Source organism: Natator depressus, chromosome 15, assembly GCF_965152275.1.
Source record: "Natator depressus isolate rNatDep1 chromosome 15, rNatDep2.hap1, whole genome shotgun sequence".
NCBI lineage: Eukaryota > Metazoa > Chordata > Testudines > Cheloniidae > Natator > Natator depressus.
Genome location: NC_134248.1, coordinates 21,174,319 through 21,187,445, shown reverse-complemented (window position 1 = coordinate 21,187,445; position 13,127 = coordinate 21,174,319). Strand labels below are relative to the sequence as shown.

Below are 13,127 nucleotides of genomic sequence, written 5' to 3'. Positions count from 1 at the left end.
TGGAGTTCAGCACTACTTCTTAGTAGAGGGTTCCAGATTTGAATCTCACATTGACAGAGCTCTCCTGCAATTGTTAAAACAGACCGACCACTGACAACTTGGCTATGAAGTCCCTGCTTGTGAGCTATCAGAAGTGGAAGAATACAAATGGATAGTCACTCAAAGGAACAGTAACTGGTGGTTCTTTGGATTGGGTTGGCCCCTCATAGTCCATGAGCGACCCTCATTTTCCTATTCACAGTCTTTTAATAGCTGGATTCCGTTTTAGTGAAGGATCTCAGCATCTGTTGGGCCTACTACTCCCTCTGCGCTGTTGGGTGCAAGGCACAGGGGGATCTGGGAGCAGGCACAGCTCCGATAGACACTGCTATTCAAAAGAATCTAATCATGTGTAGTGGGGTACAAGGCTACATGCACACCAGAAGTGGAATTAATGCAGAGTAAGTAACTATTCTTTCTTAATGGCAGGAAGGGCAAAATGTGCTTTTCACCCTTCCAAAAGACATTTCCCATCTATCTTTTACCAGTAGTATTGACTTTTGAGTGGAATGACACTTTTACCTATTCTAGTGCAGGATGACTGTTTTTAGGGTTCAAGAATTCATGATGCCATTTTGTTGGCTTGTCTGTTTCTCTGGACAATCTGCAGTTTTTCCTTATAATGCTTTCTGATTGGCTGAAACGTTTTGATATTGAGGTTTTCCAGGAGTGCAAGAGGGTTTATTGGCTAGAAAGGATGCTTGTTTACTGTCAGCATGCACAACATAGACATTCCCTTTCTAGATTTGGGTTCTATGGTTGGTTGAGAGATTGAACAGCAACTGTAGAATGCAAAGAGAGGCCACAGGTCACCTTGATTTTTATTGGGGCCTTTGGGTGCTGTCTCACCAGTAAGGCAGTACTGCTCTCCTATTGTACAAGCTGGAGAAGGGAAGAATATTAGTGTACTTGGGCTTATACATTAATATGTCAGCATGAACCTTAGTATGTTCTTGGCTATTGGTGACTTTAAATTTTATTTTACTGGCTACCCATCTTAAGCACAGACAGCTTCTGCTGTCTGCTTGAATGGGCGCAGGTCTGGGAAAAGTGCTCAGTCTATGCATTTGATACACAGTCAGTACACTAGGTAATGTGTTTCCAAATGTGGCTTGCTCCTTAATATGTGGATTACATAGTTCACCCTGTCAGTAACTTTATGGAGAAAACCTCAGATAGACCTGAGTATCTGGCTTGTTTTGAAATTAAAGATACGGTACTGGTATCTCTACTTGTTAACAGTTGAATGTTTGAAAAAAGTATGATCATTTAGCCTCCTAGAGGCCCTTGATATCTGACTAAAGAGTACTATGTAATTTCTATACAGCAATATAACCAAGAAATCACTGACTTGAATCAACCAGTTTTGGTCAGTCAGCCGAAGAGGAGGAGAGGGCTAGGAATGCCAGGACCTGCAGTACTCATTCCTGAGCTGTGCTACCTCACAGGTATTCTATTAATAGCTTCTCTATACAGAAGTACCCGCCATGCAAATTGTATTAAAATATATTTTCCTCCTGCGACACTGATGGATTGAAAACTTTTTGATGAATTAGCCAGGAATATTCATTGATATAAACATAGATTTGGTAATGAAACCTGTAAATGTACTAATTAGAGATTTGGGTGTTAAAATTTAGCTATTTTCCATTGTTGTATGCAGTGTTGTTGCTGTCAGTCCTAGGATGTCACAGACCAGGTATGTGAGGTAATATTTTTTTATTGGATCAACTTATGGTGGGAAGATAGACAAGCTTCTGAGCTTACACAGACCTGCAGAAGAGGTCTGTGTAAGCTCAGAAGCTTGTCTATCTCACCAATAGAAGTTGGTCCAAGAAAAGATATTGCTTCATCCACTTTGCGTCTGTAAAATTTAGCTAAACATTTACAATAGTGTGTAATTCCTTAACTCCACAAAATTAAAACATTTGTGCCCCTCTATAGTTAAGACTTCCTCCTTTAAAAACATTTCCCCCTTCTTTCAGTAACTCTAGCCTTTCCAAATGATGACTGGACAGAAGAGGAATACATTAAGCACAATTATCGTCAGTGACTCTGCAAGCTAACACCACCTTGTTTGATGAATCTAGCTTGTGTATTCAAATCTTGTTTGCTTTTTGTCACTACTGCTTTGTTTTTACTTACCTCTTGTTAACACTGCAGAGTACATTATGTGAGCTACATACTGTTCCTACTTGCACATCAACATTATTTAAATTTCAGTTTTAATCTTCGTTAGTGATTTTGAAGCCAGAAAGAACACCACTTCTTTCAGGTACCAGTTTGAGTAGTGGCAGTTAACAATGTTTCTTTTAAACTTTTTAACTTCCTATGTGAGACAGTGAAGGTGGTGACTTCTCTAGTGCTGTACAGAGGGGGCTCATGCAAGATTTTCTACATTTGTTAAAAAAAAAAAAGTTTAGATTTGTGGTTTAGGTGGCCAAGTGCAGTCTTTTATGCATTGGCATGAACTGTGGCCTGAGACAGATGTGTGGAGCCAAATGATGTTTTTAGATTCTTGGTGACAGGTAACTTACTGCAAAAAATTAATATAGTCCCCATGCTTTTTCATATGTGTCACTAAGTGCACAGCATATCTCCAGTTTTCTAGAAGATGGAGTTAATAGCTGTCTCCTTGCTAAGTTTCCGTGGCTTTATGTTCAAAATAAACTGAAGGCCAACCTTCATTAAAAGGATTTTGCTAATTTTAGGATTGACTGATAAGATGCGTAGCGATTTTAATGTAATGAAAGACTTGGCTGTTCATACAAGACTGACACCTGAGCAAAGACAGCGTGAAGTTGGAAGACTCATTGACTACATTCACAAGTAAGTTACTTCAGAACTTCCGGTTCTTTGGGAATGAAGGGTTTTGTTTTGATTAAAGTTATTTTCTTTTTGGTAATGACTCAGTTGACTCTTTTTAAGCTCCTGTCAACTTTTACTGGAGAATGTCACTTTAACTCTTTGATCCTGGAAAAATCTTTCCCTTCAAGTACAAAATATATTACAATTTAGCCAGAAATCCTGACTCTCACTAGGTGCTAAGTGATTAATGGTTTTATAATTTGTTCTTAAATTTTAACAGGGATGATAATGTTCAGAAGGAACTTCGTGACTGGGGTTTGAGTTTTGATTCCAGTTTACTGTCCTTTACGGGAAGAGTTGTTCAAGCAGAAAAAATTCATCAAGCAGGAAAAGTGGTAAATAAGTAATTTTAATAAATTAAACATCTTTGAACAAAACAGATTTTTTTTTTTTTAAAGGAGCACTGTAGGGATGTGATGACTCACCAGCACGGCGCCTCCTGCTGGTTGTCCTGGGAATTTGCTCTTCCAGCCCTTAGCGCCCTCTGCAGGTTGGTGTCTCACCTGCTGCTGGCCCCTGTGTCCCTCCCGGACCCCGGTGCCCCTCTACATCAGGGTTCTGCCCCAGCAGTAACCCTACGCTCTGTCTCCCCTCCCAGGGGAATCCCCAACCCTCTAAACACACCTTGCCTCAGTGGCTACTGACAGTCATCATCTAGCCCCCCCTCACTGGGGCAGTCTGCAGTATAATGGCCACTCATCATTGGCAAGGGATTAGGCAAAGGCAGCAGGTCCTATCCTCAGGCTGCCTCTCTGCAGCCCCAGTACTTTTTAGTCTTAAACAAGGCCTGCAGCCTGGGGGTTTACCAGGCTGGAGCTCCCCAGCTCCTTTTGCCCTTCCCCAGCACCATTCCACGTCAGGTACCTTGCTCCCAGGCAGCTAGAGTGAGCCTTCTCCAACTTCTGGCCCACAGCCCTCTTACCAGGGCCAGCTGGGCCCTAACTGAGCTGGCCACAGCTGTGGCTGTTTCCCCAATCAGCCTAGCTTTTCCCAGTCAGAGCCCTCTCTAGGGATGTTTTTAACCCCTGCTTGCTGGAGTGAGGCAGCCACTCCACTACAGGCACTTAACAGCAATTCAAAATTTTTTAAAGAAACATCAAGAAATTCAGTTTTTTAGCGAGCACTCTCTAAATAGTAGTCCCAGAACTTTTTAAAAGTTCCACTAAAAACCTCTTGAGGGTTTTTCTGTTCAGTTTTATAAAAGACTCTTTAGCAAGGGAGAAGTTGACCAAAGTATTTTCAAATGCACAGAATAAACTGGGAAAAATAAATTCTTAGTCATCTCAGATGTTATAACTAATAGGAAAACTCTTTTTCACGCAAACATTTTTAAGTTCTGTCCCTTTCAACTTAGAGGACTGGAACTGGCACAGGACTAAATTACATCAAGCTACGTTGAATTTGCAAGATGGGTAACTTCGATTATGGTTCCCACAGCAAGTGTAAATCAGCATTTTTATTATCACTTGTCTTGCTTTATATTTTATTCTTTAATAAGTAAATACAGCACTAGTTTGCTTGGGACTAATTTTTAGTTTAATAAAACTTGAGACAACTATAAAGTTGCATTGTTCTTGCAATGCCTTAAGGCTTGATTTGAGCAAAGCACGTTCACACATGCTTATCTTTAAGCGTGTTGATAGTCCCAGTGGAGTCAATGTGCTTATGTGCATTGAATCAGAACCTCAGAGAATTGAGTATATGTTCAAAACCAGTATGTTACACTTAGTGTAGCTGTTTGACTTGTCTGCATACTATTTTTATTTGAACATTCTTGCCCATATTTGGGTCAAACATTTAGGCAAATACAATTGTATCCATCAAATTTAATATATTAATGTTGTTTGGAATCATGGTTGTTATGCGCACACACAATACTCGTGGGGGGATTCTGTGCCAAAAAAATTAATGCAAAATTCTGCATATTTTTGTCAAAGTAATGCAATATAATCACACCAGTTTCAATTGTTTTGGTAATTTTATTTAAACTACAATACAGAAAAAAGTCACTAACTATTCAGCATTTCTGAACACTTGGAATGCAGCATATTAGTAACCAGTTATAATCCTGGATTTTCCTTTTAAAATTACGTTACAGAACAAAACAAAACAAAAACAGTAGAATGTCATTTTAAATTGCTCAGACTTTCACACATGAAAGTCATACGGTTTTGCTAATCATTGTCCTGGACCTGGGTGGGTACTTGGGGAAGTGCTTGCTTCTGATTGTCCTAACATTTTATTGACTGCTTGGTAAACGTTTTATTTGCTCTCAGTCTTTTTTTATTTTTTTAAATGGGTAAGTAAAATAAATCCTGAGCTGTAATCTAACCCCGTTGTGCCATTTGGCCCAGGAAAAAAGTGAGAAAGCACATAAATCTTCCTAGCTGATGGGCTTGTATACACTATACAGCTAAAAGTTAGGCAGTGTAGCCGCTGTTTGTTGGCTCTCCTGCTGACAAAAACCCAACGAGCAGTGCTATTCCAGTGCTTAAATTTTCAGACTATAAGGATAGTTTTCCTGATATCTAACCTAGATCTCTTTTGCTGAAGTTTAAGTCCATTACTACTTGTCTTACATTCAGTGGACATAGAGAACAATTGATCACAGTCCTGTTCATAACAGCCCTTAGCATATATAAAGACTATTATTGAGTTCTCTCCTCAGTCGTCATTTCTCAAGACTAAACAAGCACCCGTCTTCATAGGTCTGGTTTTTTAAACTTATTTTCATTTTTGTTGCTTTCCTCTGGACTCTTTCTCCAATTTGTTTACTCTCCGACCCTCCTCAGAGCTGAGCCAGTCGGACTCTGCACCCAGTACCTTGGCATTGGTGTGGAGTGCTCCTCCCGCTGTGAGAATCTCTTGGCACTGTTCTCCATCACCAGTGCTAAAGAAAACACACAAGAAACAGTTGCCTGAGGGGGGACTACTAACTGACTCTGAAGAAAGCCAAGCATGGGGAGCACAGCATAGTGCGACTAGAGTCTGGCTACTCCTCTGCGCCTGCTCTGAGAGAGGCACCATTGACTCCTTCATGTATGCAGGTCCATTGAGTCTGGTCCCATATCAACATTTGGTGCCAGAGGGACAATGCGACACCAGCAAGACTGTAGTACTGTCTACCCCATAGGAGTTCGTTGCAGCCAGGGACTTGCTGGACTTTCAGCAATGCCGTTGATGGAAGTGCAAGAGTTGGCAATGTCGAGCAGAAGCGACCATGTTGCCTGAGCTCCCGTTGGGTACAAGGCCTCTCAGTATCCTCTAGAGGGAAACCATCCCTGCTGGCCTTGATGCAGGTCTCCATGTCTTGGCACCATTCCCCAGCACGCCTCTCCATGGTGTCCCCAGAGGAAGGCTTGTCATCTGACTTGGAAGTGCACTCATATTCCCAGATCCCAGTACCCCGCTGGTCAGTCTTATCTTGTTGTGGGTCTGGGTGCAGGGGTAGCCCTGACTGCTTAGCACAGTGGGTGCTGGCCTATGCAGATGCAATGGCCTTTTTGGAACCTGTGGGTTTTCCCCCACTGCAGGGGCCCCCATCCAGGCACTCGTACTCTGTGGTCTCAGAGGAGAGCACCTCTATCCTATCGAGCAACACCCGACCAAGATTCCAATACCAAGCCCGGTACCAATTATCAGGACGTAGAACCTTGGGACTGGAGTGGTGCAGAAGAAAAGGACCCTCTGCCAGTGCAGGTCTCCTTTCTCTTCCCCCAAGGCAGTGTCAGGGTTTGTGCATTGCCTCCACGTGATGACTTCAAAGCTTACTCTTTTCGACAACTCCTGGTGGCCTTTAATCTCGAACTGGAAGTGGAGGGAGGTAGAGTCCTCCCACAGCCTGGTCGATATTTTGACTGCATGGCCACATTGAAGGTGGCTCTCCTGCTCAATGTGGCCATCATGGGACCAGTTAAAGCCCGGTGGCAAACCCCATCCTCACACCTCAAGGAGTGCTGAAAAGAAGTGTATTGTTCCTGCTCAAGGGCATGAGTACTTGTACTCCAACCCCCCTCCTGGGTTCCTAGTAATCTTGGCAGCCAATGAAAGGGACAGACAAGGGCAACAAGCAGTGACCCCCCCCTCCCCCCCCAAGAGAAAAGACTCAGACCTTTCAATAGAAAGGTCTTATTCTACTGGGGGTCTGCAGCTCCACATCTCCAGCCAGCAGGCATTGCTGAAGAGGTACAACTTAACTTAATGTTGAAATTCAAGGACTCGCTTCACCAGGAGTCCAGGCAGGAGTTCTCTTCTCTGGTAGAGGAGGGGAAGTCTGTAGCCAGGGCTTCCCTGCAGGCCACCGTGGACTCCGGTGGTTAGGTCCATGGCTTCTGTGGTGATCATGCGCAGATGCTCTTGGCTCCAGTCCTCGGGACTGGCAATGGAGGTCCAGCAGTCCATTCAGGACCTGCTGTTTGAAGGTGCTTCATTCTTCTCAGAACAAACGGAAGCAGAGCTCCCTGGCTTGAAAGACTCCCTCAAGTCCCTATGTCTGTATGCCCAGGCGCTTTAGAGGAAGCACTTCAGTCCCCAGCACTCCACCCATTTCTCAGTTCCACTGCCCCATCAGGACCTGCAAAAGAAATGAAACAGGGATTTTAGTTGCAGGCAGCTGCCCTCATCCACCTGAGCATCCCTACCTGGCCCTCCCAGATACTCTGAGTCGGGGGAGAGAAGAAAGATAAGTGCGGGAGCAGCCAAACAGAACTTCTGCTGGGACGCCCGAGGGTGTTATACTAGTTCCCATGCCACCAGATCATGTCTCCCTTTTTGTTTTTGACAGCCTGTCCCACTTCAGTGTGGCATGGTCTCATATCACCATGGACCACTGGATGATGAACACTGTGGAAAGGGGTTATACGCTTCAGTTTATTTCCACATGCCCTCCCTCCCCATCCCACTTCAAGAACCCTTCTCACAAACGACTTCTGGCCCAGGAGGTGCAAGCCCTTCTCCTAATGGGAGCTGTGAAGGAGGTTCCGCAGGACTTAAGAGGGAAAGGGTTTTACTCATGCTATTTCCAAAGGCCAAGGGCGGTCTCCAACCTATTTTAGACCTGCGTCGTCTCAACGGCGACCTCAAAAAAATGAAGTTCCACATGGTCTCCCTGACCTCAGTCATCCCCTCCCTGGATATGGGGACTGGTATGCTGCCCTTGCCTTGAGAGACACTTATTTTCACGTCTTGATTTTCCAAGGCCACAGGAGGTTTATCAGGTTCATTGTAAACCAAACTTGCTACCTATTTATGTATCGGAGGGGTAGTCGTGTTAGTCTGTATCCACAAAAACAACGAGGAATCTGGTGGCACCTAAAAGACTGACAGATTTCTTTGGGCATAAGCTTTCGTGGGTGTAAAAACCCACTTCTACAGATGCAGGCATAACTATACCGACACATTAAGAGAGGGGAGTTACCTTACAAGTGGAGAACTAGTGTTGACAGGGTCAATTCAGTCAGGGTGGATGTTGTTCACTCCCAATAATTGATGATGTGGTGTCAACATCAAGAGAGGGAAAATTGCTTTTGTAGTGAGCCAGCCGCTTCCAGTCCCTATTCAAGCCATAAGAATGGCCATACTGGGTGAGACAGACAGGATACTGGGCTAGATGGACCCAGTCTTTGGTCAGTGGCCAGTTCCAGATGCTGCAAAGGGAATGAACAGAACCATAGTGCACGTTATACACGTCTACTGATGTGTTATAATGACAGTTAAATTTTATTTCAGCTGTTATTTATCACTGATTGGAACATCTTATCTTTTTTTAGATCAAATTTTCTACATTTTCATTATTGCACAAACAGGAGACTTTGATCTAGAAAAGAAAAGATGTTTCAATCCATGCTAAGTGGCAGCTGTCTCTAATGATTTTAAAAATAAAACAGAATATTTTGTCATATTATGCCCTACTACTTACTGATGTCATTAAATAATATAAATATTAAAATGTAAAAATTCAAAACAAAATTTCAGAATTCCAAAATTAGAAATTTCTGAAACTGAATTTTAAAAAAAAAACTTGTTTCATAGGAAACTTTTTTGTAAATTCTCAGTTTTGATCACCTGGAACTGCAAAGGCAGATGTTGCTATATTCTGGAGTATATTAAGACATAGATTTTGTGAAAGTTAGTTGTGCTCCAGCAGGACTTAATTTAATCCTTTCTCATTTCCAGTTTGACTACAATCCTCAATTTGCAGACTGGTCAAAAGAAACCAGGGGAGCTCCCTTAATTAGTGTAAAGCCATTGGATAACTGGTTGTTAATATACACACGGCGCAATTATGATGCTGCCAATGCACTAGTTCAAAATCTATTTAAAGTCACACCAGCCATGGGCATCCAAATGAACAAAGCAATCATGTAAGTACTGTAGAAATGTGATAAATAACTTGCTCAGAAACTCTGATAGCTCTTTAAATTTTTCAGTAATCGTGTTAAATGAGGAAGGAGTTCTAATATTATCTATTTCTATAAAACTCTTTTAATTGTATATATCTATTTATCTGAAGGTCTCCAGAGATCTCAAAATTTCAGATGGTTAATTACTTAGTAAAAAGATTAGGTTTTGGAGCTATCAGAGTAACAGCCGTGTTAGTCTGTATTCGCAAAAAGAAAAGGAGTACTTGTGGCACCTTAGAGACTAACCAATTTATTTGAGCACGAGCTTTCGTGAGCTACAGCTCACTTCATCGGATGCATACTGTGGAAACTGCAGAAGACATTATATACACAGAGACCATGAAACAATATCTCCTCCCACCCCACTCTCCTTCTCCTCTCACCCCACTCTCCTGCTGGTAATAGCTTATCTAAAGTGATCACTTTAGATAAGCTATTACCAGCAGGAGAGTGGGGTGGGAGGAGGTATTGTTTCATGGTCTCTGTGTATATAATGTCTTCTGCAGTTTCCACAGTATGCATCCGATGAAGTGAGCTGTAGCTCATGAAAGCTCATGCTCAAATAAATTGGTTAGTCTCTAAAGTGCCACAAGTACTCCTTTTCGTTTTGGAGCTAGTGTTTCAGTCCATGGAAGCTTTAACTGAGGATTAGAGAGGGTGCTGCTGATAGGAAGGATTCTGCTGGATGTTGAAAGTTTAACTATTCTAATTGGTGGAGCTGCCTTTAATATAAATAGGAGCAGCAGCAGCACAAATTCAAGTGTACAGTAACTCCTCGGTTAATGTTATGTCGCTGATCTATTAGAGAACATACTCATTTAAAGTTGCACAGTGTTTGCTTATGATGTTGTTTGGCCGCCGCCTGCTAATGAGTGGGGGCTTGGAACCAGGGTGGGCTGGCAGCCCCCTATCAACTCCACTCCACCTCCCCCAGTGCCGCCCACCCGTGGATCAGCAACTCCTCCTCTTCCTTCCCTCCCTCCCCCCCACGTCTCCCACCTGCAGCAATCAGCTGTTTCGCAGTGTTCAGGAGGCTGAGGGGTTAGGGTTAGGGGGTGGAGTGGGGATGGGCCGGGGGTTGAGCACCCGCCAGCACTTTGGAAAGTCAGCACCTGTGCATGCAGTGTCCGGAGGAGGGAGTGGTGTGCTCCAGCGGGATAGTGAGAGTTCATCAACATGTTCAGTTTCCGCAGAGAAGTGTTTGTTTGCAGCTCATGCCATGCATCTATTTTGTCTCCTGCCTCCCTTGCTGCTGCTATGTAGAGTGCGAGGCTACATTAACAACGTATTAACCCTTGAGGGCTCAGCCGAGTGCTCGTTCATCATTTAGCAGCAAGGCATTCCCTGGGAAATATCCCACCTGATATCAACATGGTTGCTTTAGGAGAACCTCAGGGAGCTCATTAGCAGATCTCCAGACAATCCTCTGATTAGAACTTTTTTAAAACTTATACTGTATATGTATATAATGTCTTTTGTCTGGTGACAAAAATTTACCTGGAACCTAACCCCTACCCCTATTTACATGAATTCTTATGGGGAAATTGGATTCGCTTAATATTTTGCTTAAAGTTGCGTTTTTCAAGAACATAACTACAACATTATGCGAGGAGTTACTGTATTGTCAGCCTTTCCAAAGTCAACTTTAAAGTATGACCAAAGTCTCCTTTAGTCAAGCTCATGACTCTCTTTTTAATCTTGATTTTCCTTCATTCTTACGAGAAACTCTGGTTCAGGAATGTTTCCTTTTAATTCTTAAGTGGTAGAGTGAACACCTTAGTACAGTGTGAATACAGTAACTTTGCTAAAAGCTGTAAATTTAAGCTACCTTGTACTTAATTTCTGTTGCATGGGTAGCTTATGTTCTTGTTGCTGCTTCACGAGCTACTCTAACTTCAGCTACAGCCATATCACTTTTTATTTTCTTGTTGTTCCCCTTTTTAGGATTGAAGTAGATGATAGAACAGAAGCTTATTTGAGGGTCTTGCAACAAAAGGTTACCTCTGACACACAGATAGTATGTATGCTAATTCCATAATTTCAAAGCATGTTAATCTCTACTTTTGGTTATGTATTGCATTAATATCCTAATAAAGAAATGAACTCTGTGGATTTACACTTATGGAGTTACGTGACTAACCTCCCAAGTGTCAGATGATACTTATGAGGCCAGGCATGTGTAGAAAATTATGTATTTAGTGTCAGTGCTTAAATATAGAATTGTTGAGCACCCACCACCGATGGAAATCAGACCACTAGTTTTAGGCACTGGAACTTAAGCACCCAAACTGTCTAAATATGTCCCAGAAAACACTTGGGATTTTTCTGTTGTGCTGGAACAGGAGCTATAGCAGTGTACTGTATGCAGATCTTTCAAACAAATAATAAATTTTATTCTGTTGTAGTTTTTTTTTTAAACTTTTCATTTTAATTTTTAAGGTAGTTTGTCTTCTGTCCAGTAATCGTAAAGATAAGTATGATGCTATCAAGAAATACTTATGTACTGATTGCCCAACTCCAAGTCAGTGTGTGATAGCTCGCACTCTAAGCAAGCCACAAACTGTAATGGCTATAGCAACGAAAATTGCTTTACAAATGAACTGCAAGATGGGTGGAGAGCTCTGGAGTGTTGAAATCCCAGTAAGTAGCTGGCTTTGTTTCATTAACCTTGAGTCAGTTAAGTCTTGTGTCCCCCCCGTGCCCCCCCCCCCCCCCGAACTCTGATCACATTTAAAGAAAATACTAGAAGACTTTCTTAACTTGTTTGATACAACTTTTAAACATTTAAATGAGTGTTCAGAAAGGCACTAGATGATTGATTTACTACTTCTAAATTTCAGTTGGTTACCTGTAGTGTATCCTACCCAAAATAACTTGCTTCCAGAAAGAAAATGCCAACATGGGTAAACTTAACGCATAGGATACATGAGGAAATAAGCAGCTGATTGATAGAACTTTTAATTGAGGATGCAATTGGAGGCATTAAATAGTTCAGTTGTAAAATGTAGGCTTCTGGCTGTCAGCACGGATACATTCAGTAGGCACTCCATAAAAACAGTCATCTTAAAATAAATAAACATTTTGGAAGTAAACAGTATCCTGAATAGTGGAAAAAACTGTGATTATTTTTGAAGTTGGTGCTTTGTGTATAATACTTTAGTGCAGATATGATAAATGTTTACTTTTTGCATGTTTTTGCACTTTTTGTAATATACTGTGAACTATTTTCTTAAAGTTGAAACAAGTTATGATTGTGGGAATTGACTGTTATCATGACACTACAGCTGGACGGCGATCAATTGCAGGATTTGTTGCTAGCCTGAATCAGGGAATGACACGGTAAGATACTTTTTGGCATTTAGTATAAACTGAAAGAACTTGATTGATCTGTAATCTTAAAGAAAAAGCCTAATGTGATGAGCAGCCATTTAAAAAGTAACCTTGTCTGTGTTGGTTTAACTTCATATTATACATTTTCACGAACACTGTGTAGGCAAAAGCTCCTGATTAGCTTACTACTAAGTAGCTGTACATTATTTTCCAGCCTTTTCAGGAATAAGAGGATAAACTGACTGACCATTGGAGAGAGTTCCCTAATTCTCAGGTGCACTGCTGCGTAAATATTGCTTCAAAAAAAAGCATGTAACACTGCCTTGAGTTCAGGGACATATATGCTGTTTGCCTCACCTGTTCGCAGCCTACCGCATTTTATTGTAAGTGTAAATAACTGTCAGTGGTTCTCAGACTTACGTGATGGGGTCCCCTTTCTTTGTGTCTGCAGTAGTTTACACGGCTCTCAAGTTAAATCTACTACTGCCC

The 13,127-nt window shown here is 41.9% G+C and overlaps 1 protein-coding gene across 1 annotated transcript in view; it reads left to right on the top strand.

Annotated features, from left to right (window-relative positions):
* PIWIL1 (piwi like RNA-mediated gene silencing 1) overlaps positions 1-13,127 on the top strand; it is a 49,064-nt gene that overhangs the window by 23,058 nt on the left and 12,879 nt on the right. The window contains exons 10-16 of the mRNA XM_074972325.1: positions 1,367-1,487; positions 2,751-2,868; positions 3,128-3,242; positions 9,082-9,269; positions 11,253-11,325; positions 11,748-11,948; positions 12,544-12,647. Coding sequence (XP_074828426.1) covers positions 1,367-1,487; positions 2,751-2,868; positions 3,128-3,242; positions 9,082-9,269; positions 11,253-11,325; positions 11,748-11,948; positions 12,544-12,647 — 920 coding nt within the window. The remainder of the gene's footprint in view (positions 1-1,366; positions 1,488-2,750; positions 2,869-3,127; positions 3,243-9,081; positions 9,270-11,252; positions 11,326-11,747; positions 11,949-12,543; positions 12,648-13,127) is intronic.